At 41.3% G+C, this 27,691-nt stretch overlaps 1 protein-coding gene across 2 annotated transcripts; it reads left to right on the forward strand.

Annotated features, from left to right (window-relative positions):
* Positions 1-23,243, forward strand: nacc2 (NACC family member 2). Of its 2 annotated transcripts, none has more exons than XM_030784020.1 (6): positions 1-170; positions 14,532-15,422; positions 18,401-18,577; positions 19,413-19,518; positions 20,348-20,445; positions 20,770-23,243. In XM_030784020.1, exons 2-6 carry the CDS (start codon positions 14,582-14,584, stop codon positions 21,321-21,323), a joined length of 1,776 nt encoding a protein of 591 aa, XP_030639880.1. In that variant the 5' UTR covers positions 1-170; positions 14,532-14,581; the 3' UTR covers positions 21,324-23,243. The 2 variants fall into 2 exon arrangements, with proteins under 2 accessions (XP_030639880.1, XP_030639881.1); XM_030784021.1 differs by lacking the exon at positions 1-170 and adding an exon at positions 10,797-10,844.
* Positions 23,244-27,691: the final 4,448 nt, after the last annotated feature.

Raw genomic sequence — 27,691 nt, forward strand, 5'->3', positions numbered from 1 at the left:
AGAGAGAGAGAGAGAGAGAGATGTGGACTGAACGAGCATAGTAGGGAGCGAGCGAGCAAACGAGGTGAAGCGGGGGCCTGGGCAAATAAGGACCCTGCAAACTTTGCATCCGAGAAAAATAGCACTGTATCAACCGGGAACTCCTTTTTTATGGAGGAGAGACATACTGGGTAAATATCTTATTTGCTACCTTTAACGCTTGATTGTATGACGCATATGGTTGCCATCTTTCCTCGTTTAAGTACTTATATTAATATTTATCATATAGTGTACAGTACTGGCGGTGTCACAAAGAGGCTGTAATAACATTCCTGGAAATGGTGAGACCTATTACTTAGAGCTGTTTCGTTTGCGTTACGCTTTTGATTGTATACACCCCGAGTCCTGACATTGATTTGATAGTGCAACTTAATTCCAAAAATAAAACTCGGCAGTGAAGGAATGTCGGCAGCTTCATGGCAGCGTCATTTTTTAGGCCACGGTTTTTATGGGCAGTTGAAGTTGGCTGAGAACGCTACTTTTTATTAGTTGATACTTTACAGTGTGTAATGTGTGATATGACATTAAATTGTTCGTTGCGTCACTATTAGAGCAAACCGTAGCTGACCAAAAATGCGACCCTACTCTTCAGTCGGATGGGGCATGTGTCCGCACGATAACACGTAGCCTATATGTGTACTTTTAAAAACAGTTTGTGCGATCGCAATTCAAAATCTCTCACACTTCGCTCACCTATACGAAACGGTTTGATTTTCTTCAGCAATGAGCTACCTTGTGGCACATAGTCCTTATGCCTTTGAATGATAAGTAAGCCATGCTTTTTTAGCGCATGGAACTATTTGTTTGAAAAATCCGAGGATGCTAAGATGTCCTTTCACTATAAATGTGCCTTTATGTGTACAGGCTGTTGTCGGGGTGACAGGTCAAAGGTGCAAAGTCAGAAACATTCTTGGAAATTGGTTATGTATCACTGAGTGGGCATACAGAAACTTTCGCATGGGGAATTTGAGTTTTTTTATGCACGCTGCCAAAAAGGAAAGGAGGAAAAAAAAGAAACCGTCAAAATTTGTAACCGATGAAATTTTCATAGGTCATCGGGAGAAAAGTTTCACACGCGGACTTAATTAACATCTAAAAACCCGATTTCATGCACGAACACTGTCCACAACGATACAAGCAGTTTCGTACATGAACTTTCCAAAGCGTTATGTTTATCACTCTTGAATTTTCACATATGACTTATCTGTCTGTCTTGTCTTGATTTCACAAACTGAATCCCTTCTTCCTCGAGCTTTCACAGAGCAAGAGCATTAATACTTGGTATCTCGGAAATCATTGATTTTAGGGATTCATCATAAGTTTTTATTCTTTTTTTTTTTTAATTGCTGTCACTGCATTGTAAATTCAGCATCTTTGTCGACAGGCCTATTGGATTGACTTAGACTGAGCGGAAGATAACGGAGAAAAATCCGTTGAACCGCAATAACAATTTTAAAAAAGGAGAAGAAAACACCTTAATGTTAAACGTTAAAATGACTATGCCGTGTCAACTGGCATCTCCTCTTTTTCATGCATAATCTTTTCTTGTTTTGTCCATTAGACTGTGTTGGCCCACATACAAGTTTTTTTTTTCTTTTAAACTCTGACACTCAGAATCTCTTACAGCCTTTTGGTTGTATATTAGAGCTGTTTATTTCTCTGTAACCTCTCTTAGGCTCTGTGACTCATATGGTGAAAGGAAGTCGAGTGGTCGGAGAGAACAGAGAAAGGTTGTGTATTGCTTTATGGAACTTCATGACTAGCCTGCTACAGTCTGGATCTTATGACATGTGACTATGCACAATGCCTCTTTTCCTATGAATCTCACATGTGTTTCATGGCATTTCCTGTGTCAGAACGAACCCACCCAACCCCTCACCCTTTCCAAAATAGAGTTGGTTTATATCCTATGCACTGCTTAGCTGATATAGCCAAACATCCAGGCCTGGAGACCCACAGGGCTCTCTATTCAGTGGGTACACACCACTGTGAAATCTATTCCAGCTGTTACATCACACTAGCTAGATGTGGACAGCAGCAATTTGTTGACTCCAGTTTGGTTTCTCAACACTGTTCCACCTATAGGTATTTAAGCACAGGATTAAAGACAGAGATTTTAAAGAAACCTTTTTTTTTTTTGGTTTTTAGCACTCAAAGTTGGATCTTATATGTAAGCAGCCACTCATGAAAAATAATCTGGTTTAGCCTTATTCTCCGAACGAGATCTCTGGTCCTTAGCCGTGCCGCACACTGCTCAATTGCCCTCCCTCCCTCCCCTCCTGTGTTTTCACACAGACTCACAAGGATGTGTGTTCTCTCTCTCTCTCTCTCTCTCTCTCTCTCTTACTCTCTCTCTCTCACTCAATGCGAGCCCTCAACAGCTCCGTCCTTGAGTTGGCGGGCTGCCAAAGTCTCTGACGATGCTCAACAGCTGTATTTTTGTGCTGTGTCCCGGATTGCCCTCCATAGACCCTGCACCACCACACATTCCGACACGGGGGGTGGGGTGGGGGAGAGGTGGGCACTCTGAGAAGGGGGGGGTGGGGGGGGCTCAGGGACTTGTCAGGTTTGCTCGGCATGCTTAACCCCCCCCCCCCCCCCCCACACACACACACACACACACCCACACCACCACCACCCCCCCTCTCTCTAGCTCCCCCCCTCCACAAAACCCCCCCACTGTAGGCCTCTTAGTCTGAGCTCTCCCAGCTATCATTCCCTTAAAAGAGTGCCTCTCCCAGATCAATAATCACAACTCCACAAGACCTGCAGGCGAGTCCTACAGACTTTGCTCTTCCACGACATGCTCCCCTCACTGCTGTTTGCCTGGAAGGCCGTCTCACTGGAAATAGACGTCAAAGTTTCATAACAGTGTGAATGTAAGGACCAAGGCTTTTATGGTAGGCACATGTCATTTTTAACACTAGTCCACCATTAGAGATATCTCTGTCCTGTATGTCCTCTACAATCTCCAGGGGGGCAGTTCTCATGAAGTATTACGTGTGTGTGAATGTGTGTGTGTGTTTACTGGAATCTTATTAGCTTCACCCTCTGCTCATTTGCTTGTCTGAGGACCTGGGACTCCACAAAAAAAAGAAAAGAAAAGAAAAGAAAAAAAAAAAAACAGAAATCAGCGTGGACTTGAATGTTATTAATTTGCTCTCTGACTGTCAGAAATCTTATTCAGAAGAAAGACTTTTTTATGACCAGGAATTAGACCAATTTATACACCACCCCTATGTGTTTCAGGACCCCCCCCCCCCCCAGCTTCCCCCTAATTTCTCCTCCCTGTCTCTCTCTCTCTCTCTCTCTCTCTCTCTCTCTCTCTTCACCCCACCGCCGCCACCACATTTTGGCCAGTTGGTCAGTCTGACAGTTTAGCCTTAATGGAAGGTATCATAGCAACCTATTTGACACCTGCCCCCCCGAGCTCCAAGTTAAGGACATGGTCCGCTAGACTATATAACATAGTTTATGTTGTTTACAGTTACAGTGTACCCACTAGATCAGTATTTATAGCAACCATGTATCCATCACTATGTGGACTATGCTAAGAGATACACCCGTGTCTGTAGTACTCGGAGTGGACTGGTATACTGTGTACATGCAATTCATGTCTATGTCCATTTCTGTACATAAGAACTGGTTAAACAGGCAACCATGACATGTCGAGTTAGGAATGAGGCTGTAGGTGGTTGTAGAGCATGTTGACTTCATTTCCCTTTGTTGGCTAAACAGAGTCTTATCTGTCCCCATATGCTCCTCTTGGAATATGTTTTCTTTCCATATTTCTGTTTACTCGGGTTGGTTACGCGGAAAGACGGGGGCTGGCGGGAGAAAAAAAAAAAGAACGAAAAGTGTGTGTGTGTGTGTGTGCGCTTGGTTCATATCTATAGTTAAAAGGAGTGGGAAGGTGTATGGCAGGGGTTGAAATGTAACTGTTGAAGGTGTGTTTGCTCATAAGTGCTCTTTCTAAGAACTGGGGAATAAACACAGATTGTGGATCTGGAAACATCAAACTAAGTTTGGAGTGTTGTGTTCTTTCACCAAGGCTAAAGAAGCACAATGCTAACTGAACAAGATTCTTATTTTGTGTGTGTGTGTGTGTGTGTGTGTGTGTGTGTTAAGTGATTTGATTGGAGTTCTTGCAAAATTAAAGGCCTTTTTTTTCTCCTTTCCCCTCCTCCCCTTGCTTTTTGTGAGATTTCTGGTAAGTGACATAGTTGGCCTTTGGCATAATGCCTGGCATGATCACATGGTATGGATGTCACGCCAGTTTGTGTGTGTGTGTGTGTGTGTGTGTGTGTGTGTGTGTTCACGCGCCTGTGTGTGTGATTGAATTTCTGTGGGGCTGTGTTGTGTGTCAGAGGGAGATACAGTGAGCACGGGTCTGTGTGTGTGTGTGTGTGAGAGAGAGAGAGAGAGAGAGGGAGAGGGATTTTGTTTCTGTTTGGCTCTGTTACTGAGGAAGAGACTCACTGAGTGTGCATGTGTGATTTAGGACATGTGCATGTTTGCTCCTTCCACTTTGTAACCTTGAATAAAGGAATGTTAAATTGTTTTCACTTGTCAGTTACCATCACAATCACGAGTCAGATCCACAAGAAGTTTCCTTTTTTTATTTAAACTCTCTTATTATAGCCCTATGTGTGTAAAACCACAAAATAGCAAAGACAACTCTGACTGAAATAAACACTGTAAGCAAACACTGATGAAATCACAGAATCCCCATAATAAAAGCATATAATTAGCTGAAATGAAGTAGATAGTATTATGATAATCGTTGCTCCAAAATGACCAAAATTAGCAAGTACCTGGTCAAAGTAGCCCTGAGAATTGTTCATTCAGTTATCAAATCAGCTGGTCTAGCGGTGTTGTTAAAGTCACAACAAACTAGTAAACAAGCTGTTTACGTTGTCAGCGGCCATTGTTTTGGAAGTTGTCCACTGTAGCTAAAGTTTAGATTTTTGAGTTTGTTTGGCTGAGTCTGTCTTTACACACTTCTGCACTGTATGTGCAATGAATGTGTTATGCCAGGTCTCTGCTGCAGCTTCAGGAGGGTGGAAAAATCCTGGAATCTCAAACCGTCTACACCCCCCCCCCCCCCCCCCCCCCCTTGGAATTTCTCTCCATAGCATGTCTCTCCTGACTCGTTCAGGAGTCCTCATCATAAAAACCTACGTAAACGTATCATAAACGCATCACAAACGCTCGTAACTGCGCCTGTTTTAGACTTGATGAGAACGTGAGCTGTAGTACCCTTAAGATTATTAAACTTCTCATCTGACTGGACGGATCTGACGTCTGCTGACTGGGAACAGTCTGAAACTGAACAAAACAGTTGTTCCCTGGCAAGAACTGGTTAATTTAAGAATCAAGTTCTATGTATAAACGTTTTAGAAGCTATTAAAGTTCTCCTGTTTTGCAGTCCTGCATAGCCAAATGTCATTTTGAGTTGATAATATTTTGTCAATATAGTATTTAGGATTGACTTATGTCAGTGGTGTTTAAATATTTACTTATAATTTTTTTTCTGTCAGTCTTACGTTAGACAGCAGAGCAGAACCCCATTGAGTCATTTCTTGACTAATGTCATTGAGGGGGTGTACCTAACCACATTGCCAAAACTTCCTGTGAGGGGAATTTTGATGTTGACCCATCTGACTGGAGCTATGCTCAAACTCAAGTTAAGATATTAAAGAAAGCTGGCATGATCATGGGCTGCCTTTGTGAAGATTTAGGCACATAGGTTTATGAGATGACATTCGATTGGCAATTCTTTTTCTCCACAAAAAGGCAAGAGCAAGTCTCCTTGCTACTGCCCTCGAAGTGGACGTGTTAGGAAAACTGAAATCCTATCGCTGTGTATGTCTTTATTTAAGAAGCAAACAGGTCACCGTGCATGTGTAGTGGTAATCTGATATAACTGTCATAATCTCATGCTATGGTTTTGACCTTACACAGCTATTGTAATTGGCGTCATTCTGCATTTGATGCATTCATATAAGCTTTATGGCACGGGGCATAAAGTTGAATTGTTACCAATAAATGCAGTCAAAGGACGCGTGAAGCTGCCAAAAATGCCCCATTCGCCCATTCAGAATGAGGCCATGTCAGGCCTTTTTTTTTTTTTTTTTTAGGATTAATTTGTTTTTTACATGCAGACCTGTCTTAGCATCTTACCCTAACTTTGGTTGTCTATTAACATCTAAAATCTTTTCAAACCTCACATTTAGTATGTGTAAGAATGAAGGTTTTTAATAACAATGATTGACTTGATCCTTCATGAAAGAGCAGTAGTACGTGACCAATGGAGTGAACACATACTCAGCTGGATCCCTGAGTCTGTGAGTGCCTCAGAGAGTTCAAGTAATTGTTTTCCTTGTAATTCTATTAGAGGTATTCAGGAACTGCAGACACAAATCAGGGAGTTGTGCTGTTTCTTAAATTTATATGTATAAACCTATATGAGGAAGTCAGATTAAAAACATCAGTCCATATGTGTTTAAAGAGGGGTTCCTTGTGTAACTGTCACAAGCACAGATGTCTCATGACTATATTATTTTTGAGCAGGATGTTCTAGAAGTGCTATACAAGCTGATTTATTTTATTTTCTTTCCTTTTTTCTTTATCCTTGATTCCTTTGTTATGGACCTTGTTGGGGACAGACACGGTGGTCGTTCTCAGTACGCCCTGTCCCACGCACATGTTTGTGGCATTCTCTGCTCCATTCAGTCGCTACTTCAGTCCCTGGCTAGTTCCATTCATCACCAGGGTTCAAGTTGTTTAACAAAATTCATTCTCTGCACCAGTGAACATTATGACTAGACATTATTTTGTACTAATGAGTTTGGTCTATACGATTTACAGTTGTTGTGCATTTGCCAGTTTGTGTTTATTTCCAGTGGACTGCCTTGGGCCTAGTAAAAACTTTTGATTTTACATATGTTACTACAGAACATACAGATTTAGAGACCCATTGTACCAAACGTGTGTGTGTGTGTGTACATATGGAGGCTGATATTTCAGTATTTCATTGACATTTTGGTCAAAGGAGGACAGCATTCATATATTCAGTGCATGTGGTACATGACAGTAATTGGACAAATAATGTCCTTTGACCAAGTTAGAAAGGGTGTAGATGGCTTGTGTTGTGTCATAGTTTAACAGCACGTTTTTCCATTGTCAGAGGCTAAGGTTACACCAGCAAGGGCTATTCCACTCATGCTAAATAGTAAATGCCAATTCTGACCAAAAAAATCCACAATTGGTTAACAGAGGAAAGAAAAATCAATAGATAAATAAGCGAAACACTACTTCATCATAAGGGGTGTTAAAGTCAACAGTGAAACTTAGTCAGAGCTTGGATGGTGTTAGGATCAGGTAACAAGAAGTGGTTTTATGAAACTGCTACTTTGATCCATCATTTTGCTAGCCACTGCCATCAGTTCTCAAAAACTACATCTGTTAGGGCCAACACTCAAAATGTCATGAGCTTTTGAAATGTCTTGAAACCTGTCATCAGCAGTTGTTCTGTGGTCTATCAGTTGTGATTTTCCATCACTGACACCGTTGAAAAGCAATAGTAGAATTGTTATGAGTCGCCATGTGAAACCCCCTTCGCCAACCAATAACGCCAACTTTCTTATCATGTCATCATTTTTCAACTGTTCGCCAAGGGATACACAAGAAGAACTGCAGAAAACAAGAACACAAACCACTGGTTTGATAGAAGGAACTTATGTGGAGGATGAGAGTAGAAAGCGAGGAATGAAAGTGTTAGAATAAGGATATAGCGAACTGCCAGGCCTACTGCTCCTCTCATTCTTCTCCTGAGTCAAAGAACTAGATCGGGCCAGGGGATTCAAAGCCAGTTAATGTATTCTTCTGACTTTTCAGAGTACTACAAACACAAGTCATCGTACACATAAACACTCCTCTCCTCTCTGTTACTTTCCAACACACAGACTTTTCCTCCACCACATGCTCCTGCAGACTGGAAAACCACATGCTTACTTCAGGCTCTCTGATGATGTGTAAAGTTTTGAAGCCTGGCAAAGTTTTGATGCCTGACAGTGTGCAGTACAAGCAGTGTACTTCATAGACCATTTCACTAGTGGAATCCTATTGACTGTTTTGATTAGCATGTTACCAAATGCCATTATCTGAAGACTGATTTATAAAAAACAAACAAACAAAAAACGTAACAGTGTTCTCAGAGGCCCAGCTTCAGTTATAATTAAAATTCCATTTCACTTTGTGTCAGCAGACAGCCTCGGATACCCATCGAAACACAACTGAGGTTAGACACTACATTTGCCATTGAGCTTAATTAGCATATCCCCAGAAGTGGTCAGTTCTCTGCTATTAGGTGCTAGATTAGCATATGCAAACACCAGAACCCCTACTGCTTTTTATTTATTTGTATTTTTATTTATTTCATTTATTTATTTATGTATTTTTCTGGGATGCTACATGGTTCTGGTTTTCGCTCTTAAGAGGGCTGGTGTCATGCTGTCAGAGTCGATAGCAGACACGGTTGTTTCTGCTAGTGTTTGTTTGTTTACCTTCTGTGCCTACGCCAGTCCATTAGCATAGCCAGTGACTTAGCGCTCCAGCTGCGATCCTGCCTATAACTTCTGCAGAACTAGCACAATACATACTTGCTGTCTTCTGTTTAAAAATCTGTATCGGGATTATGTGTCACATTAAAGATGCATTTACTATAAGCACAACAGTTCAAACTATACCTGATTCATTTTGAATTAGGCTTTAACTCCTGTTTATGGAGATACAAAGCTGGTGCTATGACTAGCACTTTTACTGGACAACATGGTACTGTCACTGTGTGCAGTTTATAACTCAATAACATTCTTTAAAATTCATCCCTTGGCTATTTTGTTTGTAATAATACCTTATACCAGCTGTGGGTTTAGCGCATTTTCATGTAAAGGTCATTAGTTAGGAAATCTACATCAGAGGAAATGGAACAATGTTTACTTGTTTTCTTTTCCCCGACTTTCTTTTTAACTCACGATCTTTGAGGTTTGGTTTGAAGTTGAGAATCTAGATCAACTTCTGTATGAAACCCTCTTAAACAAAATAAATCTATTCGCTTCTTTAGCTTCACATGCTAGCAATACATGCTTAGAGTAGGCCTACTGGTCATGTGTCTTACTCACTCTCAATGGATCTCTCGATCATACCATCACAGAACAGACTGTGTGTTTGTTTGAGTGTTGTGCTGCTGTGTGGTTACCAGTTTAGACAGCTCCAGCTTGATTAACTTTTATTATTTCTAGCTCAGCCAAGTGGTGAGAGTATAGAGACTGATCTGGAAGTGATCAAAATAAGACTCAGAAGTGCCAAAAGCCCATTCTTTGTCTGTCTTTATCTGCAGAATCTCTCGTTTCAAAGAGTGTGCTCTACTTCAGTGCTGCGTCAGTCAAAGAGAAAACAGAGACAAAATGACTGCCAGTGTTTGCGTTGTCACTTGTGTATATTAAAGCCACAATTTTTTTCACGTTTGTTTTGATTTTTTGATACAAGCTTTGCTTTATGCATATATCAAAGTCTTTCCTACTGTGAAGAAGATGAAAAAAAACCAAAAAGACAAATATTTTGGATGAAAGACACTCTTGTTTGTAATAGCTATCTTATATTTCATATGAACTTGAGCCAAATTCCCATGTTAATCTCAGTAGGAATCTTTCCGTACAAGTTTATTGGGCATTCAGAGGGGTGGGTGGGGGGCGACTGAATTTCAGAGCTCTCCAGCAAGAGATTTAAACACTAAATGCTTCTCTCCTCTCTAGTGCCTCAGCTGTGCATCCCAGAATGTTCCTCAGACAGTGTGAGGCAGGGCCCGCTGTCCCGATTGGTAGGCCTGTTGCCAGGGAGCTCTGCCATCTCAACGTGGATGGAATATGTTGTGTCTGTGGTCTCAGACATGAGAACAACTGCAGTGCGTGAATATTTATAAAGGTGGATTGTTTGTAGAGAGGATAATGCAATTCAGGTCAGTCAGGACATGTAGACACGTTGTGCATTGCAGTAAGTTGATTTGAGCATGTTTGCAGATAAATACTTTTTTAGGGTTTTTTTTGTTTGTTTGTTTCTTTCTTCTTAACCTGAAGAATTTTTTTTTAATTCTTTATAGAGTGTTCTTAGAACTTATGGTTATGGCCTCTGAAACGGTTACCATAATCTGTAGTTTATATAGGCATTTACTTTTCTTAGTAAGATCTCATAATTTTCATTTTGTGTGAAATACACATTTTCCTGACACTTTACCCTTGATTTCACTTTTCTTAGAAGATATGATTCTGTTCCAAGTATTCCACCAGTATTATCTGTGCTAGGTCTATAGGTTCCCTTGTCTTATCGTGGTTTGATTACTTTACTGTTAAGTGGTACTTTCACAACAAGACACCTCATGACAGTGCTGTATAGACAAAAAAAAGTTTTAAAAGCTGGGGTCCTTTGAGGATTCATGCACCAGGTTGAATGAGTTCATTTCTTTAGATTTGTTATCAGAGACGTGCAAAGTCTATATTTAGTGTGTGTGTGTGTGTGTGTGTGTACGTGCATGGCATATGTGCGGCTGTGCGCAGTTCTCTTGGCCTCACTCGACATTATGCCTGTCTCCTGGCTAGCACGTACATGCATGTCCGTAGACTCTGTACCCTGGTAGGAGCTCTGCACTGCATTGCAGGGCTGTGCGTTAATTGGCGGAGAGACAACGAGAGCCGCGGGACTGGAATGGTATGAAGTGAGGGAGGAGCACGCGTGGCTGGCAGAGCGGGGTGAGGTAGCCTTGGGCCATGGTGCTCATGCTTGTTCTCTCTCTCCCTCCTCTCCTCTCTCTCTCCCTCCCTCCTTCTCTCTTCCTCTCTCCCTCTCTCTCTCGTTTCGAGACACGCAGCCGCCACCAAGAACGTGTGTCTGTGTTTCTGCTGTTTGGACCGGACTGTCTCACTGTCTGACTTGGTTTTTGGTTCTATGTTTTCAGACCAGTTCAGAGAGAACAGTTTTCACAGAAATTAGTGTCATTTTTACATCACCTTTTAGAGAGTAGCAGACATTTATGATGACTTCAGTCATACTATTTCACAGGATTTAAAGAAACAAGTTACTGGCAAATAATATTTTTTTTAGAGAACTCTTCACTTATGGAAGAAAAAGAGGTGCATTGGAGAAATATTTGAATCACTTGGACAGATTCGGAGCTAGGCACAGAGAGGCTCATATAAAGACTATGTCTGAAGTCTCTCAGCGTCTCTCAGCAGTGTAGAACCAACAGGAGAAGGTTTCAGTGCATCACAATTTACATAGGCTAATTTAATGCCACATTCAATTCCTCATCCTATATGAGAAGCAATGCAAATGGTTCACATGCCCCCCCCACCCCCCGCCTTGTGTTAACAGTGGAGAGATGTTTGTGTGTTTTTTGTGTATGTTTCTCGATTTGCATCCTATTTGTCAGACTGTGTTGTCTTTACTAACGTCTCTGTAACCTCAGCTGCATCCAAATTACTACTCAATACTCAATAAAAAAAAAGACAGAAAGAAATTAGTGTGCCAACATTTTTCATCTCATCGAGGCCCGTGTCAGTTGTTTATACTTGTAGAAATGTTGTTTACTCTTGTTTTAGGTGATGTTGTAGTTCTAGGATAGAGAGACAGAGGAGGGGAAAAAAGCGAAGTACCTGACAGCCAGATTGTCATATTATACTTCATCGGAAAAGAGGACCAGAAAGTGAAGTGAATTCCATTTGAATGTGCCACTGGCCTTCAGGAAACTCAAGGATGACAAGCTCAGACAAAAGTCACACGGAAAAGGAAGAAAAGAAAAAGAACCCCGCAAGCACACTCTGACATAAGTCACAGATCTTTGTTTCTCACCTGTGGCTTTCTTTAAAAAAAAATGTTAGTCTGTCTGTCTGTCAGTGTGTTTGTGAACATCTCTGGGAGCATTGGACTGTAGTCGAGATATAACTATACTCAGATTTTTTTTTCTTCTTCTTCTTCTTTTTCTTTCAACATGCCAGACAGAAGCTTCCCTGTGCCTGTACGTGAGATGACAGGACTAAAATGACCCATACACATCACCCCCTATCCATGACTGAAATGAAAATTTTTGCTGTGTCGGATGTTAACAACTATACTGTCGAGTGAAACATAATTGTGTCTCATTCCTCGCGAGTTTTCTCAGTGTGCGCATGCAAAATACTCTTCCTTATAGGACGACATTTAAAGCGATGCCAGTGCTCTTGCATCGAATGCAAACATTCAGAGTGAGTTCAAATGCAGTATCTCTTCTCTGCAGTATGTGTTAGGAGCTCTTTATTTATGTCTGTCAGTGTGCCTTTGTGTTCCGTCTGCCTTTTTATTCCATGTCTGTTTGGCTGCGGTCTGGGTGTAGAGGTAGTTGAAGGTGCTTGAGCACAGTTGCTTTTCTTTGCTTGTGCTGTCCTCAGATGACTTTCTCTTCGTCTCACACATCCTCCCTCTCTCTCCACACCCCCCCCCCCCCCCTTGCGCTCGGCTGTCTCCCTCTCACTCTGTCTCTGTCTGTAACTGAAGCCTGGTTTCTCTTCCCTCCTCCCCTCTTTCCCTCCCTCCCTCCACCCTCTTACTCTCTCTCTCTCTCTTTCTCTTGCTCTCTCTCTCTCCTTCTTTGCGACATATAGATGCTGCATTGATTGCACGCAGAAATCTCTTGTCCACCCCCTCCTCCTTCCTTCCACCACTGATGTGTTCTCCCCAGCTGCAGCAACACTTGTTGAATTTGGCCAAAAAGAAAAAAAAAAAAATGAAGGAAAAAAAGAAAGAGAGACTGTAGGGAGAGCCTGAAAAAGAGAGAAAGAAAGCAAGAGCACTCTCCCTCTCTCTCTCCCTATCCCCCCCCTCCCTCTCTCTCTCTCTTTCTCCTCCCATGCTCCATTCATTTACTGATACGAAAAGCACGACAGCTCCACGTTTCTGTCCACCCTGTGATCTTGCTCGAGGACTGCGTACAGAGCAGGTCAGGACTCTGATGGAGTAGTGGCGGTTTTTGGGAGTATGTGTGTGTGTGTGTGCGTGCGAGCGTGTGGTTGTTGAAAGGGTGGCAAATTTTCAGTTAGGGTTCCTGGAAATCCTCTGTAGCAATTGTTGATAGTGGAATTTGTGAGCAAGGCACAAAGCAAACAGTTGACAAAGTGTCGCATAAGGAGAACAAATGTAATTGTGTTTCTCACTCTGAATTGTCAGTGGTGGTAGCGTAAAGTGAATCTACCATGCATTTCCTGTTGCAGTGCGGTTTTAAAAAAAACTAAATCTTTAATGACTGTAGTGTTTTGCTCTTTAACTGCAAGACTACAATTCTGATTAAATATTGAAATGTATTTATCAGTGTTAGGTATTGATTTTTTTTTTTTTTTTGGTTTTAATGTGAAAGTTATTTGCAATGTTGGTTATGTTTATTTCTCGCTTTCTTTTTTTTTTTTTTTTACTTTTCTGAAGAAAATTAGCTGATTTTAATCTATGGTTTTGGTCTAAGTCCATATTAGTGAGTCTAATACTCTCTCAGTTCATGTTTAGCTTTGGTACAATTATTCTTGTTTTATTTAGTGATATAACAAAGTCTCGCTTTGATTCAGAACATTAGTTAGAATCCAGTTTTGTGAATTCCAAAACACTGATTTTATTTGTTGCACTAAATAAAAAGTACAATGAAAATACAGAGAGGAACTGGCGAAAAGCCAGTCGTGGTTACAGAGGCAAGGTCGTTGAAGGCTAGTTTGACAAAATAGTAACTATGGCAAGGTTCACCTAAACCTTGGAGTGCCGTCCAGCTGTCCTCCCTCGATCTGTCTTCTTCTTCCCCTCTTAGGGTGCAACGTCCATTTAAAGAATATGTCAGTGTAGAAACGTAAAATATCCCTGATACAAGTAGATGTGTAGTAGGTATATGCACAGGTTTTGTCAGTTTACTTTGACCATACGTGACAATATCAATGACAATATCGCTGTTATAAACCTCCACTGTATTCCCTGCTATAGAAATATTTGCCCACTGCAACATACAGGCTGCTACACTTCTCTTGCAGCTCCTAACGTGTATAATAATATAAACGATTCAAATTATTGAAAGAGGATCTTCGTGATCATCACAGGACTTAATCTGTTTGTGACCTATCTCTCTCTCTCTCTCTCTCTCCCCCTCTTTCTCTGTGACATGAACATGCCTCATCATAACTGGACTTTTCAGGCGCATCATAGTTTTTTTATTATGTGTTTTATTGTACGTTGTATCAGCTTTATCTCCCACCTACATTTTGTTTTTATTGTTGTTGTATTTCTTTTTAAACTCTCACAATTTCTCACCACTTGCTCACTTTCCTAATGTGTTTTTTTCTTTTTTACTCTCTCTCACTCTTTCTCTCTCACTCTCTCTCACTTTCTCTCTCTCTCACTCTCTCTCGCTCTCTCTCTCTCTCTGCCACCAGATGACCTAATCACCAGCCCTGCCTCCCGTGCACACCTGAAGCCGGCCGCTATGTCCCAGCTGCTCCACGTGGAGATCCCCAATTTTGGCAGCACGGTGCTGGGTTCGCTGAATGAGCAGCGTCTCCTGGGCCAGTACTGTGATGTCTCTATCCTAGTCAAAGGACAAGCATTCAAAGCTCACCGGGCCGTGCTGGCCGCCAGCAGCCTGTACTTTCGAGACCTGTTCAGCACCAGCACCAAGGCCCAGTTCGAGCTGCCGTCTTCGGTCACGCCAGCCTGCTTCCAGCAGATCCTCACATTCTGCTACACCGGCAAACTCACCATGGCGGCCAGCGAACAACTGGTGGTCATGTACACGGCGGGATATCTCCAGATCCAGCACATTGTGGAAAGGGGAATGGACCTCATGTTCAAGGCCAGTTCGCCCCACTGTGACTCCCAGACGGCTGCCATGGAAGAACCGGGCTCAGAGCCCCAGAGCCCCAGCAACAACCAGACGGCCATGCTCGGACCTCCGGGCTGGTCGCCCTCTGTGCCTCCTCCCGCCCGTCGGATCAAACTGGAAGGGTGCGAGCTGCCGCCCCTGAACCTCCAGAGCCTGGCGGGACAGAAACGGAGCTCTGCCAACGGGGAGGGAGGGGGGAGGTCAGTGCGGAGCAGCTCGTTGTTCTACACGGGGTCTGGAGCTGCGACTATTTTTCCGCCGGGGGCACAGCAGTATCCCATGGCGCCCGGGGAACGTTCCAGCCCAGGGGCTTCCAGCCTCCCCACCACAGATAGCCCCACCTCCTACCAGAACGAAGACGAGGAGTTTGAGGAGGAGCCTTATGATGGGATCACAGAGGAGGCATACAGCCAGATTTATGGCCGCTCGTCCAACCCATATGGAAGTAAGTGTGGGAAAGCCAATTTCAGGTCTCTCAGTGCGATGCGTAACCTGCTCTCATCGCTAAGGGGGTGAAAAAAGAATTAAATTCAGCCCTTTTGTCCTTTGTAATATAGGTTGATGAAGAAACAAGTGTTAGATGTGTCTCTTGACTTATACAAATGCTCCTGACAAGTAATTTTTTCTTGAAAGTCTCAGAAAGTCAGCAGTGTTGTTAGTTAGCTAGCTAGTTTTCTTCTACAGATGGACACTGCTTGTCAAAGGTTTGATGTGTTTCAGCAGAAAGTTGTTGAGAGCTTGCCGTTTTGCTTTTCAAAAACTACAGAACTAGAGGAGCAACTGGCAGAAATACTACCTTGGAAATAATGATAAAGCCCCCCCCCCATTTTATACTCTTGTTGTAATGTCAGAATTCATCAGAAGCTAACCTTTAAGGCATTGAGACCACCTTTGGGGGAAAAAGACATTCAGTGCGTGCTTTTTAACAACAAATTCTGCAGTAAATTAAAGTGAATTGGGTTAAATTAGAATTAATTGGTATGAGCTGTCATGATAATTTTCACGACTGTTGTTGTGTTCTGTTTATCATAACCTCCATGTTGGCTGTATGGTAAAGCTCACAAATGAACCATAACTGAATCATTAATATTCTACGCTCTCGTTTGAATAACAGGGATATCTCTCTGTTTGGTATTGAAACCATTACAGCTTTTTGGCCCCTAAGCCCAACGGAGAAAAACCAAGCAAACCTAATTTATTTAGCACGCAAAAAACAGTGGCAAAATAGTGGCATGTCGAGCAGTGGAGCAGCAGTGGAAAGCTGTGAATCATTCAAAGGAGCACACACACCGTGGGCCTATTAGATAAGGTTCCTCTATAGCAGTCATTCACCCCTTGATGTATGAAATGAGATTTTCTCCTGCTGAGAACACTGCCAGAGGTGAAAAAGTCAGTGCCAAATGACAAATACCCACACTCACATTATAAGCTTTCGCCTCTCTGGTCTCAGACTGCAACCACGATACATACCCTTCATCTCAACTACATTAAATGATGGGCATGAATCGATGCAGTGTTGTGGGCTTGTGTTTATATGATATGATATATTTGCTTATTCCTTACAGGGTTTTTTTTTTTTTTAAATGCTATAACATTATGCTTTCATTGCTGTTCGGCCCTTTAAATGGCTCGCCAAAACCTGTTTGGATGTCACTATCAAATGCTGCAGTCTCTATTTGTTTTTTGTTTTTTTTTTCATTGTCGAAGTCCATGCTTTCAAACTAAGGCCTAATATGGTGATAGTAACCTAATTTTAATGTAATTTTCGTATTTTGCTGTCATTGTTACCAATATATATGAGATGGCTGTGACTACATGTGAATGTTAGCCTAATTCAACATCGAGACAGTTTAGTCAGATCAATATTGTCCTCGTCCCTGATTAAAACTGTTGTAGTCTAAACAGGTCAATTAGATTGCTCCTAAATTCTAAAAAAAAGATAAAGTTATATAAAGACGTGAGGGGTTAATGATTAGAATGAACCGTCAACACACAGTTATTCACAAGTCAGTCAGTCTTTGTAAGGAGAAAGCAAACCTCCGTCTGCCAGGTTCCTCTGTTAGTTCCTCATCACCCACCGACATAGAAGAGTGATTAAAATGAAAACAGAAGTCAGATGTATTTTCACTTCTGCATGTAATTTAAATGTAATGTTTCTTGCCATGATGTTAATCGGCAGCCTGTATATATGTGTATAGATATTCTCCCCCCTCCCTATACATACATACATGCATACATACATACATATGTGTGTGTGTATGTATGTATGTGTGTGTGTGTGTGTATATATATATATATATATATATATATATATATATATATACACACACACACGTGTGTTTGTTTATATATATATATATGTGTGTGTGTGTGTGTGTACACCCCTTCCACACACACACACACACACACACACATATATATATATATAGATATAGATATAGATATAGATAAAAATAAACCTGTATGTGCACCCTGTATGTTTAACTCTCTCTCTCTCTCTCACTCTCTCACTCCCTCTCTCTCTCTCTCACACACGCGCGTGCACATGCACACGCACACACACACACACACACACACACACAGACTTTCTCTACATATATATGAATAACCCCATATGTGTAGCAGTGTAGCTTTATTCAGAGGCTCTCTTTGGGGCCCCAGGTTTCTCTGCAGGATTCTCACACCATCACCGAGTTCACTCCAGCGATGTGTTGACTCTCCAGACTTCAGAGGTGGTGCTCTGCAGTGACTAATACTGTACGCTCTGCAGGCAAATGGGTGCACAGTGTTTTATCAAAGTGTCGAGTTTCAGATATTCCTGAAATCCATTCTGTCTGTAATGAGTCAGGACACGAGAGGGTGACATTGTGGGATATCTGAGAGGTGTATGTGTGTCCGTGTATGGGTGTGTGGGTGTGTGGGTGTGTGTGGTGACTGACAGGAAGACTGTAGAGGTCAATTTGGAGAGGTCGAAGACTACAAAGAAACCAGAACCTTCAAGGGCTCCGGTTGCCCCATCTATAAATTTAAACATTTATTGAACTGCATCAAGCAAAGTTTGACGTACTCGCAAAACAGCCAGGTTCAGGACGTGTCTTGTGGAACATTGCTGTGTCATGCCTTGAGGCGACATACAGAGCAGAGCGCTTCATCTTCCTTATGTTTGTCTATCTTATTTGTGGTCTCCTATTGTTTCCATCAGCCAGATGTAAGGAACCAGTAATAGAAAACAGACATAGAAACGGTCCAGACACATGCAAGTGACCGTTGATCTTAGGAGAGTTCAATGTCTGTTGGTTTCAAGGCGAATCAACGTCACCCAGTGAACAAATGTGTGCCATTAATATTTTATAAGCGAATGGCAAAACGACACAACACAAAGAGTTACACTGAACACGATCCTCGTTTTTGTTTTCCTTTCAGTTCAGGACAAGCCTGAGATGGCCGCTGTACCCTTGGCCCTGGAGAGCCGTTCCTGCGTGTTGCTTCGCAGGGACCTGGTGGCGCTGCCCGCCAGTCTGATCAGCCAGATAGGGTATCGGTGCCACCCGAAGCTCTATACAGAGGGAGATCCAGGGGAGAAACTCGAATTGGTAGCCGGTGGGTAGACTTGGTCAAACTTTTTCATTCCTTTTTAGTATGAATCTGTATAAGACCAGTTCTGGCTTAGACCTTATATGAGGAGTCCTACATCAGAACTGACAAGCATATGGGGAGATTAGGCTGGATATAGGGGAAACGTATGAAGAATAAACTTACCGTCTGTGGAAATAGCCAAGTTATGTGACGTGCAAGTCTTTAGAGATCTAGACACACAAAAAAGCAATTTTCTGATCCACTCTCACCTTTATTTGTTGAGGTTTGATGTTTATCGTCAGTTCAGAGGAATTAGGGCGCTTTAGTGTTGAAAAAAGCCACAGATCCGTAGCCAGGTTAAAGCTAGTCATTGTATTTTGTTTGATGATTATCTAGTTAGTCAGAATCATCCTACGATTTGTCCATGTTCACGCCTTTATACCGAGGAGGTGTGGCATTAAGCGTAAACACTGGTGTCATGCCAAACATATACATGCCTCAGTTGTATGTTAAATAGGCCAGGGTTATTAGTGCATAACGTTTTAAAATAAAACTTACAGGACATTGCGAATGCCACATAGAGATCTGTTCAGCCTACTTCACTTCCAGGGCCTATATATATATATGTATATGTTTATGTGTGTATGTATGTGTGATTGTGTGTGTGTGTGTGTGTGTGTGTGTGTGTGTGTGTATGTATATATATATATATATTTCTTTAATATTAAAGCCACCAGGGTAGTGCTCAGGTGTATGTCAGGTGTGTAGTGCAGTGTTTTTTGTGCAGGTTGTGTGCGTGTGTGTGTGCGTGTGTGTGTGTGCGCGCGTGCATGCTGATGTGGTGTTCTCTCTGTCCTAGGCACTGGTGTGTTTATGACTCGTGGACAGCTGATGAACTGTCACCTCTGTGCAGGCATAAAACACAAAGTCCTGCTCAGGCGACTACTTGCAACCTTCTTCGACAGGTCAGTGGAGTTCACTCTGAGTAAAAGTTAACAGTCTCTCCCAAACTACAACTCTAAACACTTTAGTTCCAATGTACAACACATGGGTTTTTGTTTATGTTTTTTTGACTTTTACAGTATTCTCTCTGGAAATATAAACATAACTGTCAGTGGCACACTTTTGCTGGTGTTGGAATGATTCCTATGAAGACAGAATGTTAGGATTATTTAGATGCAGTTGTGGCCTGCGATTAGTTAAACATTAAACATATCCATATGAGTTGGCAGTGGCTTTGTCACTAAGTTGCCTCTGCAGGTTGTCCTTAGGTTTCATAGTCATGAAGCAACTCTGAGCAGCATTTACTGAATGTATTTTGAGATCAAACCACTTTATTTAACATCTACTTAGTTACGTACTCACGTACTTTTGAGTACAAAGAGACATGGTAGACACAGATAGCATATTGAAATCATAGTTGTTCTCACAAAAATGCCTATAAATCTGTCTAAAATGTTTCAGAAGCTAAGTTCTTTTCTGTTTGAGAAGTTTAAAAATAATCCTTTTTGATGTATAATTTTCTGGGAAAGACAAGCAGACAATCTGAACTGTTAGTTTGTTTGATATATCTCTAATCTACTGGACAGAAAAACGCTAGGAGACGCAAAATTTTACCTTAATTTGTCCTTAAACGTCATCTAATTCTGAAAATGATGGCGAGCAAGTAGACATTTTATATTTTGGTGTACGTGAGTAGACATGTTATTCAGTGCAGCGTGAGGAGACACTTTTTTTCCCCTCATACTCATGGTCTCTACTGCACCCTCTGGTGGTTGGTTGTTGCACATGCAGGAACACGCTGGCCAACAGCTGTGGGACTGGAATCCGCTCTTCCACTAGTGATCCCAGTCGCAAACCTCTGGATAGTCGTGTGCTAAACGCTGTGAAACGTAAGTTATAATGTCATGATATACTGAAGTATAATAATATACATAGACACTTCAGACAATAGGCTAAGCGCAATCAGCAACAACAGCTAGCAATAACAATTAGACAAAAAGTAATGACCTCTCCATGAAATGTTCTCTTTAATCGTGTTTTTTTTTTTTTTTTTTTGTTAGTTTTTTATTCTAAGATGTATGTCTTTTCATCATTTGGATAAAACGCTGTACAGTTTCAGACTGAGTAGAATAATTAGCTTATTGGGTCTGATTAAAGTGACTAACAGGTCACATTTTGCCTCCCTCCTCTTCCTTCTACCATACCGTTCATAGTCTACTGTCAGAACTTTGCACCAAACTTCAAAGAGAGCGAGATGAACGTGATCGCAGCCGACATGTGCACCAACGCCCGCCGTGTACGTAAACGTTGGCTGCCCAAAATCAAGTCCATGCTACCAGATGGGATGGAGGTGTACCGGGGGGCTGCAGCCGCTATGGGACTGGGCCTGGGTATCGGGGGCCCCTCGGCAGGTGTTCCGCTGCCCTTCGAGGCTGACTTCAAGTCCTTGGCGCCCTCCGGCCTCACGTTGGAGCAACGGCTGTATGGCGAACGCAAGGATCCATTGAGAACTCACGTGCAGCTGGACGAAGACAGCCCGGAACCCACAGCAGAGACGGTTGATCCTGAGCTCACCGACGTTCAGGGTGAGGAAGGCCCTGAGGAAGAGGAGGAGGAGGATGCAAGGGCAGAGAGCACGGAGGGGACGTTGGGGATGACCACGATCATCCCAGGGGGCGAAGCAGGAGGGATAGGGGTTCGGGCCCCCACTCCCGAGGGACAGCATGAAGAGGAGTTCGCGGATGGTTTGCGGATAAACGGACAGTGATGAATTTCACCGACCTCCCCCCACACCCAAGTTGCTCTCTCTCTCTCTCTTGCTCTCTCCAGCGCCAATGCCTCTGCTCTCTGAAGGGAGCCTCTTGCCTCGTGAAGCCGCGCTCGCAGTACATTACGCCACCACACTAACACACTTTGCAATGCATGTTGGGTAAGGGCGGGGACCCTCACACGATCCTTGAAGCCAAACAAACACAGGCATCACTCTTGTAAGCACCGTGGCACGAGAGATAGACGCTAGCGTGATGTTTTTCTTCCTTTCTTTTCTTTTTTTTGGCCAATTTAGTGATTTTTAAACATTTGTCAAATTTGTCAGACTGATGACTCTCTTTTTGTGTACTTTAGTTGGCTTAGTAGAAAGAACGTTACACAATATATGTTGTTTCTCTGTGGCCCAGGGTCTTGATATAAAGCGCAAATAGCTGTGTAACTGACCATGCAGTGGCCAAAAGTTTTCAGAGTAACCTTGATTTTGAAATGATACTATAAAAAACTGTAATAGGATGAATGTTCGCTGCTTCTCAGGAGCATCGTGACAACAATTGACCACAGCAGCATCAATAATGTTAGTAATAATAATGAATTTTATTTACAATGTGCTTTTCTCAAGACTCGTTCAAAATCCACAATTTTAAGATCTAAGGAATAAGATGGAGATAAACCAAACAATATGTGTGACCATAATTGTGCGTCAAGAGGGAGTCCTCTTTTGATTTTGTGAGCTATGTTAAGATGTCTCATCTGTTCGAAAAAGTCTCCACGTATGCTGCGTTCTCTCAGAAGGCCCTGCTTCATCGGCCAGTGCAATGCCTATGTATGTTAGGTTAACTTTTACACACACACACACATACACACACACTCAGGCTACATGTCTGCAGAAGATCTGTGAGGTGTCCTGATCCTTAAATGCAAATACATCTTGGTAAGACAGCAAACAAGCACTTTTGCAACAATTAGCATACCCTGCAGAAACAGATATGCACACTGACTCGGGGAAAGAAAAAAAAAAAAAAAGTTCTTATCCAGAACATGCACTAACACAAATTGCTTGCATGCAAAACAAAATACAATAAAAAAAATTCAGTGCCACAAAGTAATCCGCATCCCAAAAGAAAAGGAATCGCTAACCTACAGTTTGCCTGAAGATTCATCATCAGTCCCATCACAGAAAAAAAACCTGTGTTTTTTTTACCTTCTTCGTTTTTTTTTTTCTGAATCAAAGTCTGGTTTGGCCCACGTAAGAAGGTAACCATAACCTTTCCAAATACAGCAAGCAATGGATGGTTTTCCACTGTTTAACAGAGAAGGTTTTATGGCTAAAGGGTCTGTACTGTAAATTATTTAATGAAACAAGTATAAACTTTCTGCTGGCTTATTTTATTTTTAGTTTTTGGAGGGAGTGTTGTTTGTTTGTTTTTGTCTTTGTTTTGGTTTTTTTGTATTTGTTTTTTTGCATTTGCATCTTGAAGCGACTATTGGGACAAAGCAATGTTAACCCCAACCCGCCCCACCCCACCCCAGCCCCAAGCTCCCATTCTCATCCAGTTTGATTAGATGATGCTGGCAAAGACTGTTGTGTGGACTATGGAGAAATGAGAAACTACAAATTGCACAGCGACGCAATCTTTGTTGCCCTGCTTAGCGTCACATGTCTTTGTTTGTTTGTCTTTAAAGCAATAGATGATTGAACTAAAGGTAAATGCAATATAGTGTCGTAACCGAATGGGTATTAATGATTAGCCGACAGTGCATTGCATTTACCTAATGTAAAAAAAGAAAAAAAAAAACATACAGCATTCTTTTTATGACTCATCCCGCGCAATATTTTAGCCAAGAATGATTCAGTTATTGTACTGCTTTTTCCATTAAAATAACTAAGTACTTTTAAAAGAAAAGAACACTATGTTGAAAATTTCACAGAGGCGTTTTTTTTTTTTTTTTTTTTTTTTTCCTTTCCTTTTTTTTTGCACTCTGTGACTACGAAGCATGGAAAAGTACATTTTCCGTGAGGCTTGACTTGGGATATTTTGTCATTTCAAGAGAACATGTGAACCGTGAGGGCATTTTACCAGCATCCTCTGATAAAATACACGTTCCCGTAACTCGTTCTCACACACAAACACGCTCAGTCTGAAAAGAAAGAGCACTGTGTTTTTATTATATATATATATGGCTGAAGAGTAAAATGGCCTTAAGTATATGAGCTAGGTGTTCAGTTCAAATATATGCCCTGATAAAATTTGATTTTTGTTTGTACATAATTCCAACAAACAGAATTTTAATCCCCTTCCCAAAAGCAATGGAATTTTATATCAGTGTCAGAGTCTTCAGGTTTGTGGTGGCAAGGAATCCTTTCCTTGGGTACAAAACCACAGGAGGAAAAATTTGACAACCCCATACATTATGCCCATCAATCACAATATATGCTCGAAAATGTGAATACTTTATGATTGTGACATTTAAAAATCGATGAGAATTTGTAATTTACAAATAGGATTGGCTCGGTTCCTTTCATCATTTCATATGTATCAGTGTTACCACGATACGCCTGACGAAGGATTTGGACTTGCATTACTGCTGATACTTGTGCATTAAAACACAGGTATCAGCTTGTTTACAGTTGTTTTTGTAAGAGCTACAACTGATTTATAAGACTGACTGGGTGAGAGAGTGAGTAAGAAAATGAATGTAAAATAATTCACTTCTTTTGTGCTTTGTAATCTGTCTTAGTAACCCTTAGCATTCACTGCGCTGGCCCAAACATTGAAGAGAATTACAATTAGCCTGCCTTACTATGCTACGAAGGACAAGCTAAAGCACTGCTCATGTGTTTAGAAACAAGATATATTTCAGTATTTGGTGTGTAATATTCGGTTACATGCCTGTTAAAATTGGTCACGTACTTAATATGTCTTATAATACAAATTGTCACAGGGTGACCAAGGAAACAAGGTTAGGCCCACTTCCTAAATGGCTCTTTGAATGTTACAGAACTTGATTTTAAATACTATGGATGGACATTTGTTCATCAGCTAAGAATTTGTGTGGTTTACTGTGTTTCTCCTGGCTAACAATGCGATGCCATCCTCAGAGATCTTATGTTAGGATCTTCCAAAATTGAATGCATCCTGTCCATAGAGACCCTTTTCCATCCAACCAAAAAGACGACAGAATACAAGCCATTTGTTTTTGCTGAGTTAATCTGAAGCAAAAATAATACAAACTTAGTTTCTTCAGTTTATTACCTTGAAATGTGCTTGAAGGAAGGGGAAAAGAAAAGAAAAAATCTGATTATCATTCTTGCTCTCTCTATTCAGCCAATGAGAAAACCCTGTTGACATCTTGGGGAGGTTAAAGGGGCTCCTGAGTAGTAATAATAAAAATATTTGCTGCGGTTGAAAGTTAGCGTATATATGGCATATGGAGGGTTTTGGAGGAGGATCTGTGCCTTACTGAAACTACTGATATGACTCATGTTGCACGCCATCTGTTTGCGGCAAGATTGACAAACCGTTGACAACATCTGGTAAAAACGTCTCAAAGACTTTAGGTAATAAAATGGAGCAAGTGAATGCTGGCACGCATGTGGTGATGGAACAACCATTTGTAAGGAGCCTTTTCCAAAGGAAATGATATAATTATTGTTTTTCTGTGTTGTTATATGCAAATGAGTGTGGTTATTTTAATATGGTCAAGCTTACACATGCCTGAAGATTCTGACAAATGTCTTAAGAGTGTAATATTGGAGACAAAGTTGTGATGCAAATTTATAATTGTCAAATCATCTGTATTTCATTGGTTGTTTCTGGAATAGATGTAGTCATGAACTCACTCAGTTTGAATGGAATATTTCACATCCTGTCTAACACATCTCCCAGCCATTTATTACAAAATAGATCATTGAAATGCTGATTCCTGACTACTATAGTGTACAGACACGATCTTGACTTAGTTTTTACTGTAAAGTCCAGTAATTGTACTCTTGCTTTCTGACTCCCATCTTATTTTGATTTTTTTTTTATGCCTGTAACCTCAAAATTAGCTCTTCAAAACTCGTCTTTTATTCTTTTGTCACTTTTTCCAAATTTGTCTTTTTTTTGCTTTTATGACCCTTTTTCTTGTTGTAAGGACATTTTGGCCCTGAACTGATGTAAGATGTTGCACTAAAACCTGAGAGGAACTCAGAGAATGTTCTTGCTAACCTGTAGAGCAAAAGCTCTGTATGTGGTAGCTTAAATATTGCTGTCCGATGTGTGTAAAAATGCTAATTTATAAAGATATATGTTTAGATTTTAGATGCTACTCATTCAGAAAGACCCCTCGGTCTCTAAATATCAGCACTAATTGCTAATGTAATTGCTTTTGCACAGCCACAAGGTATCGTTTGACTTTTGGTAGAGAGTGTGCACATGTGAGAGTTTTGTGTGGTAAGGTGTGTTTGAGGGAAGATTGGGAACCATTTCGGAATAATCAAGCCCTCTGTTTAACATTGAGCTTGTGTCCTGAAATATAAAATAACCCCTATCCAAATGCGCTCCTTGTAAGTTTGGAACCCAGGACTGAACCAACAGCCACTTTATGGCTTATTGTTATAAGGAACTCAAAAATAATATCTTATTATTTTAAATATATATACTGATGTGTGTGTCTGTGTGTGTGTGTGTATGTATGTATATGTGTGTGTAACAATCCTATAAGGATATATACCTGAACGGTCTAATCGGGTTTCTGCTGGGCCGTATCACTGTAACCATGAAATGGTATTCAATGAGGATGTGCTCCACCTAATTTACATGTTTCGGACCCCAAATTGCCACCCCTCAGTTATTATTCAGACAAACAAATGTGTCAGGCATGAATGATTACAGTTTTGTCTGCAGATTACATAATGGTCATTTGAGCAGTGATTCTTAGCGTGTCCCCTATACAACTCACTCAAGTTTTCAGGAGTTATGTAATACTGTGTCATTCTGGATGGCTGTAGTCTGTTGTGTTTATTGTGCAAGCGTTGCACGGACGTCGTTAAAACTGCACTAAATTTTATGTCTTTGTCCTTGGAAATTATGCCAGCACTTTAAAAAGAAAGAAGAAGACAAAAAAGGAGCAATCTCTCAGTAAGAGCAAAAGTTTGGTAGATGTAGGAGACAACCCTCAAAGCCATGTGCATAGAGCGCAGACAATCAAAGGACGAATGTGCACTAATCTTTTGGCTATCAGTTGGTAGGCACCTACAAGTTGTTGCCCAGTTTGTTTTGTTTTGTTTTGTTTTGTTTCATTTCATCTTTTTTTTTCCCCGCCAGCTTTGCTTGTACTGTGCGTGCTACTTCAGACCGGTGGACTGTGGCAGATGCCACCTGCGACGGTCACTGTTGCTGCGGCAACCAAAGTTTTAATGACCACCTGTCTTTCATTGGTCTGTTGGCAGATTGGAAAGGAGAATGGCGTGTTAAGACTACTTCTGATGTGAACTTCAGTATCTGAGGATTGGAACTGGCTAATCCGGCCAAGCTTTGCCCAAAGGGCCATGATCGTACAATAAGGAAGGGGGTGTTACATATAATTACGAATGGAACACCAACTTCCAATTATTATTATTATTATTATTATTATTATTGTTATTATTATCATTATTATTATTATTTGCCTTTTGAATCATATGATAAAATTTGAGCTTATTACAAAATGCCACTTTTAAATGTTACAGAGTAAATGCCTTTCATTCCCATTTTTTTTTTTCTTGCACCAAATTCAGTTTGAGTTGACATTGTGTAGTTGAAGTGACTGATTTCTTTGCAAAATGCAATACTGATGACTCTGCTTTCTAATAAAATTTCTTTCTTCACCAAAAGATCCTTGCCTTGCTCCATCTTTCATTTTTCTCCCTGAGGTAATCTTATTGTTTTTCAGAGTTTAGCTGGTTTAAGGAAGCTTGCTGAGAGCAGATGAAAAGCCTGCTGAAATGTCAGAGTACAAAACCGGGACCACTGTCTGTTTCAGTATACCTAACAATGCTTTCTCCAGCTTCAGAAGAGCTGTGCTTACACTATGATGTTTACACTGCAGCAACTTGTCCTGCCGACAAATAAAAACCCACATCCCAAACTTCGTGGATGTTGTTGAACGTATCAGCACATCTTGATGGCTCCTGCTGTTTGTGCCCATCCACCACTGCCTGCAAGTCTGAATTAAGGTAGCTGTTTCTGTTTGGGTTTTTTTTCATTGACTCTGACCATCTTATGCACCTCTTTCTGTTTGCAATCACAAAGCCCGTCTGTTGGGTGGCAGTAGTAGAAGAAGGAATCTGTATTAGGCTGTCAGTATGCTTCTATGTAACTGTAGGGCTGTGGTGCTCTGGAT

The sequence above is a fragment of the Chanos chanos genome, chromosome 9 (assembly GCF_902362185.1).
Source record: "Chanos chanos chromosome 9, fChaCha1.1, whole genome shotgun sequence".
NCBI lineage: Eukaryota > Metazoa > Chordata > Actinopteri > Gonorynchiformes > Chanidae > Chanos > Chanos chanos.

Coding starts and splice junctions, on each gene's coding strand:
- nacc2 (XM_030784020.1), top strand. CDS start 14,582: ATGTCCCAGCTGCTCCACGTGGAGATCCCCAATTTTGGCAGCACGGTG. Junction 15,423..18,400: donor CTCGTCCAACCCATATGGAA/GTAAGTGTGGGA, acceptor TTTTCCTTTCAG/TTCAGGACAAGCCTGAGATG. Junction 19,519..20,347: donor CTTGCAACCTTCTTCGACAG/GTCAGTGGAGTT, acceptor TTGCACATGCAG/GAACACGCTGGCCAACAGCT.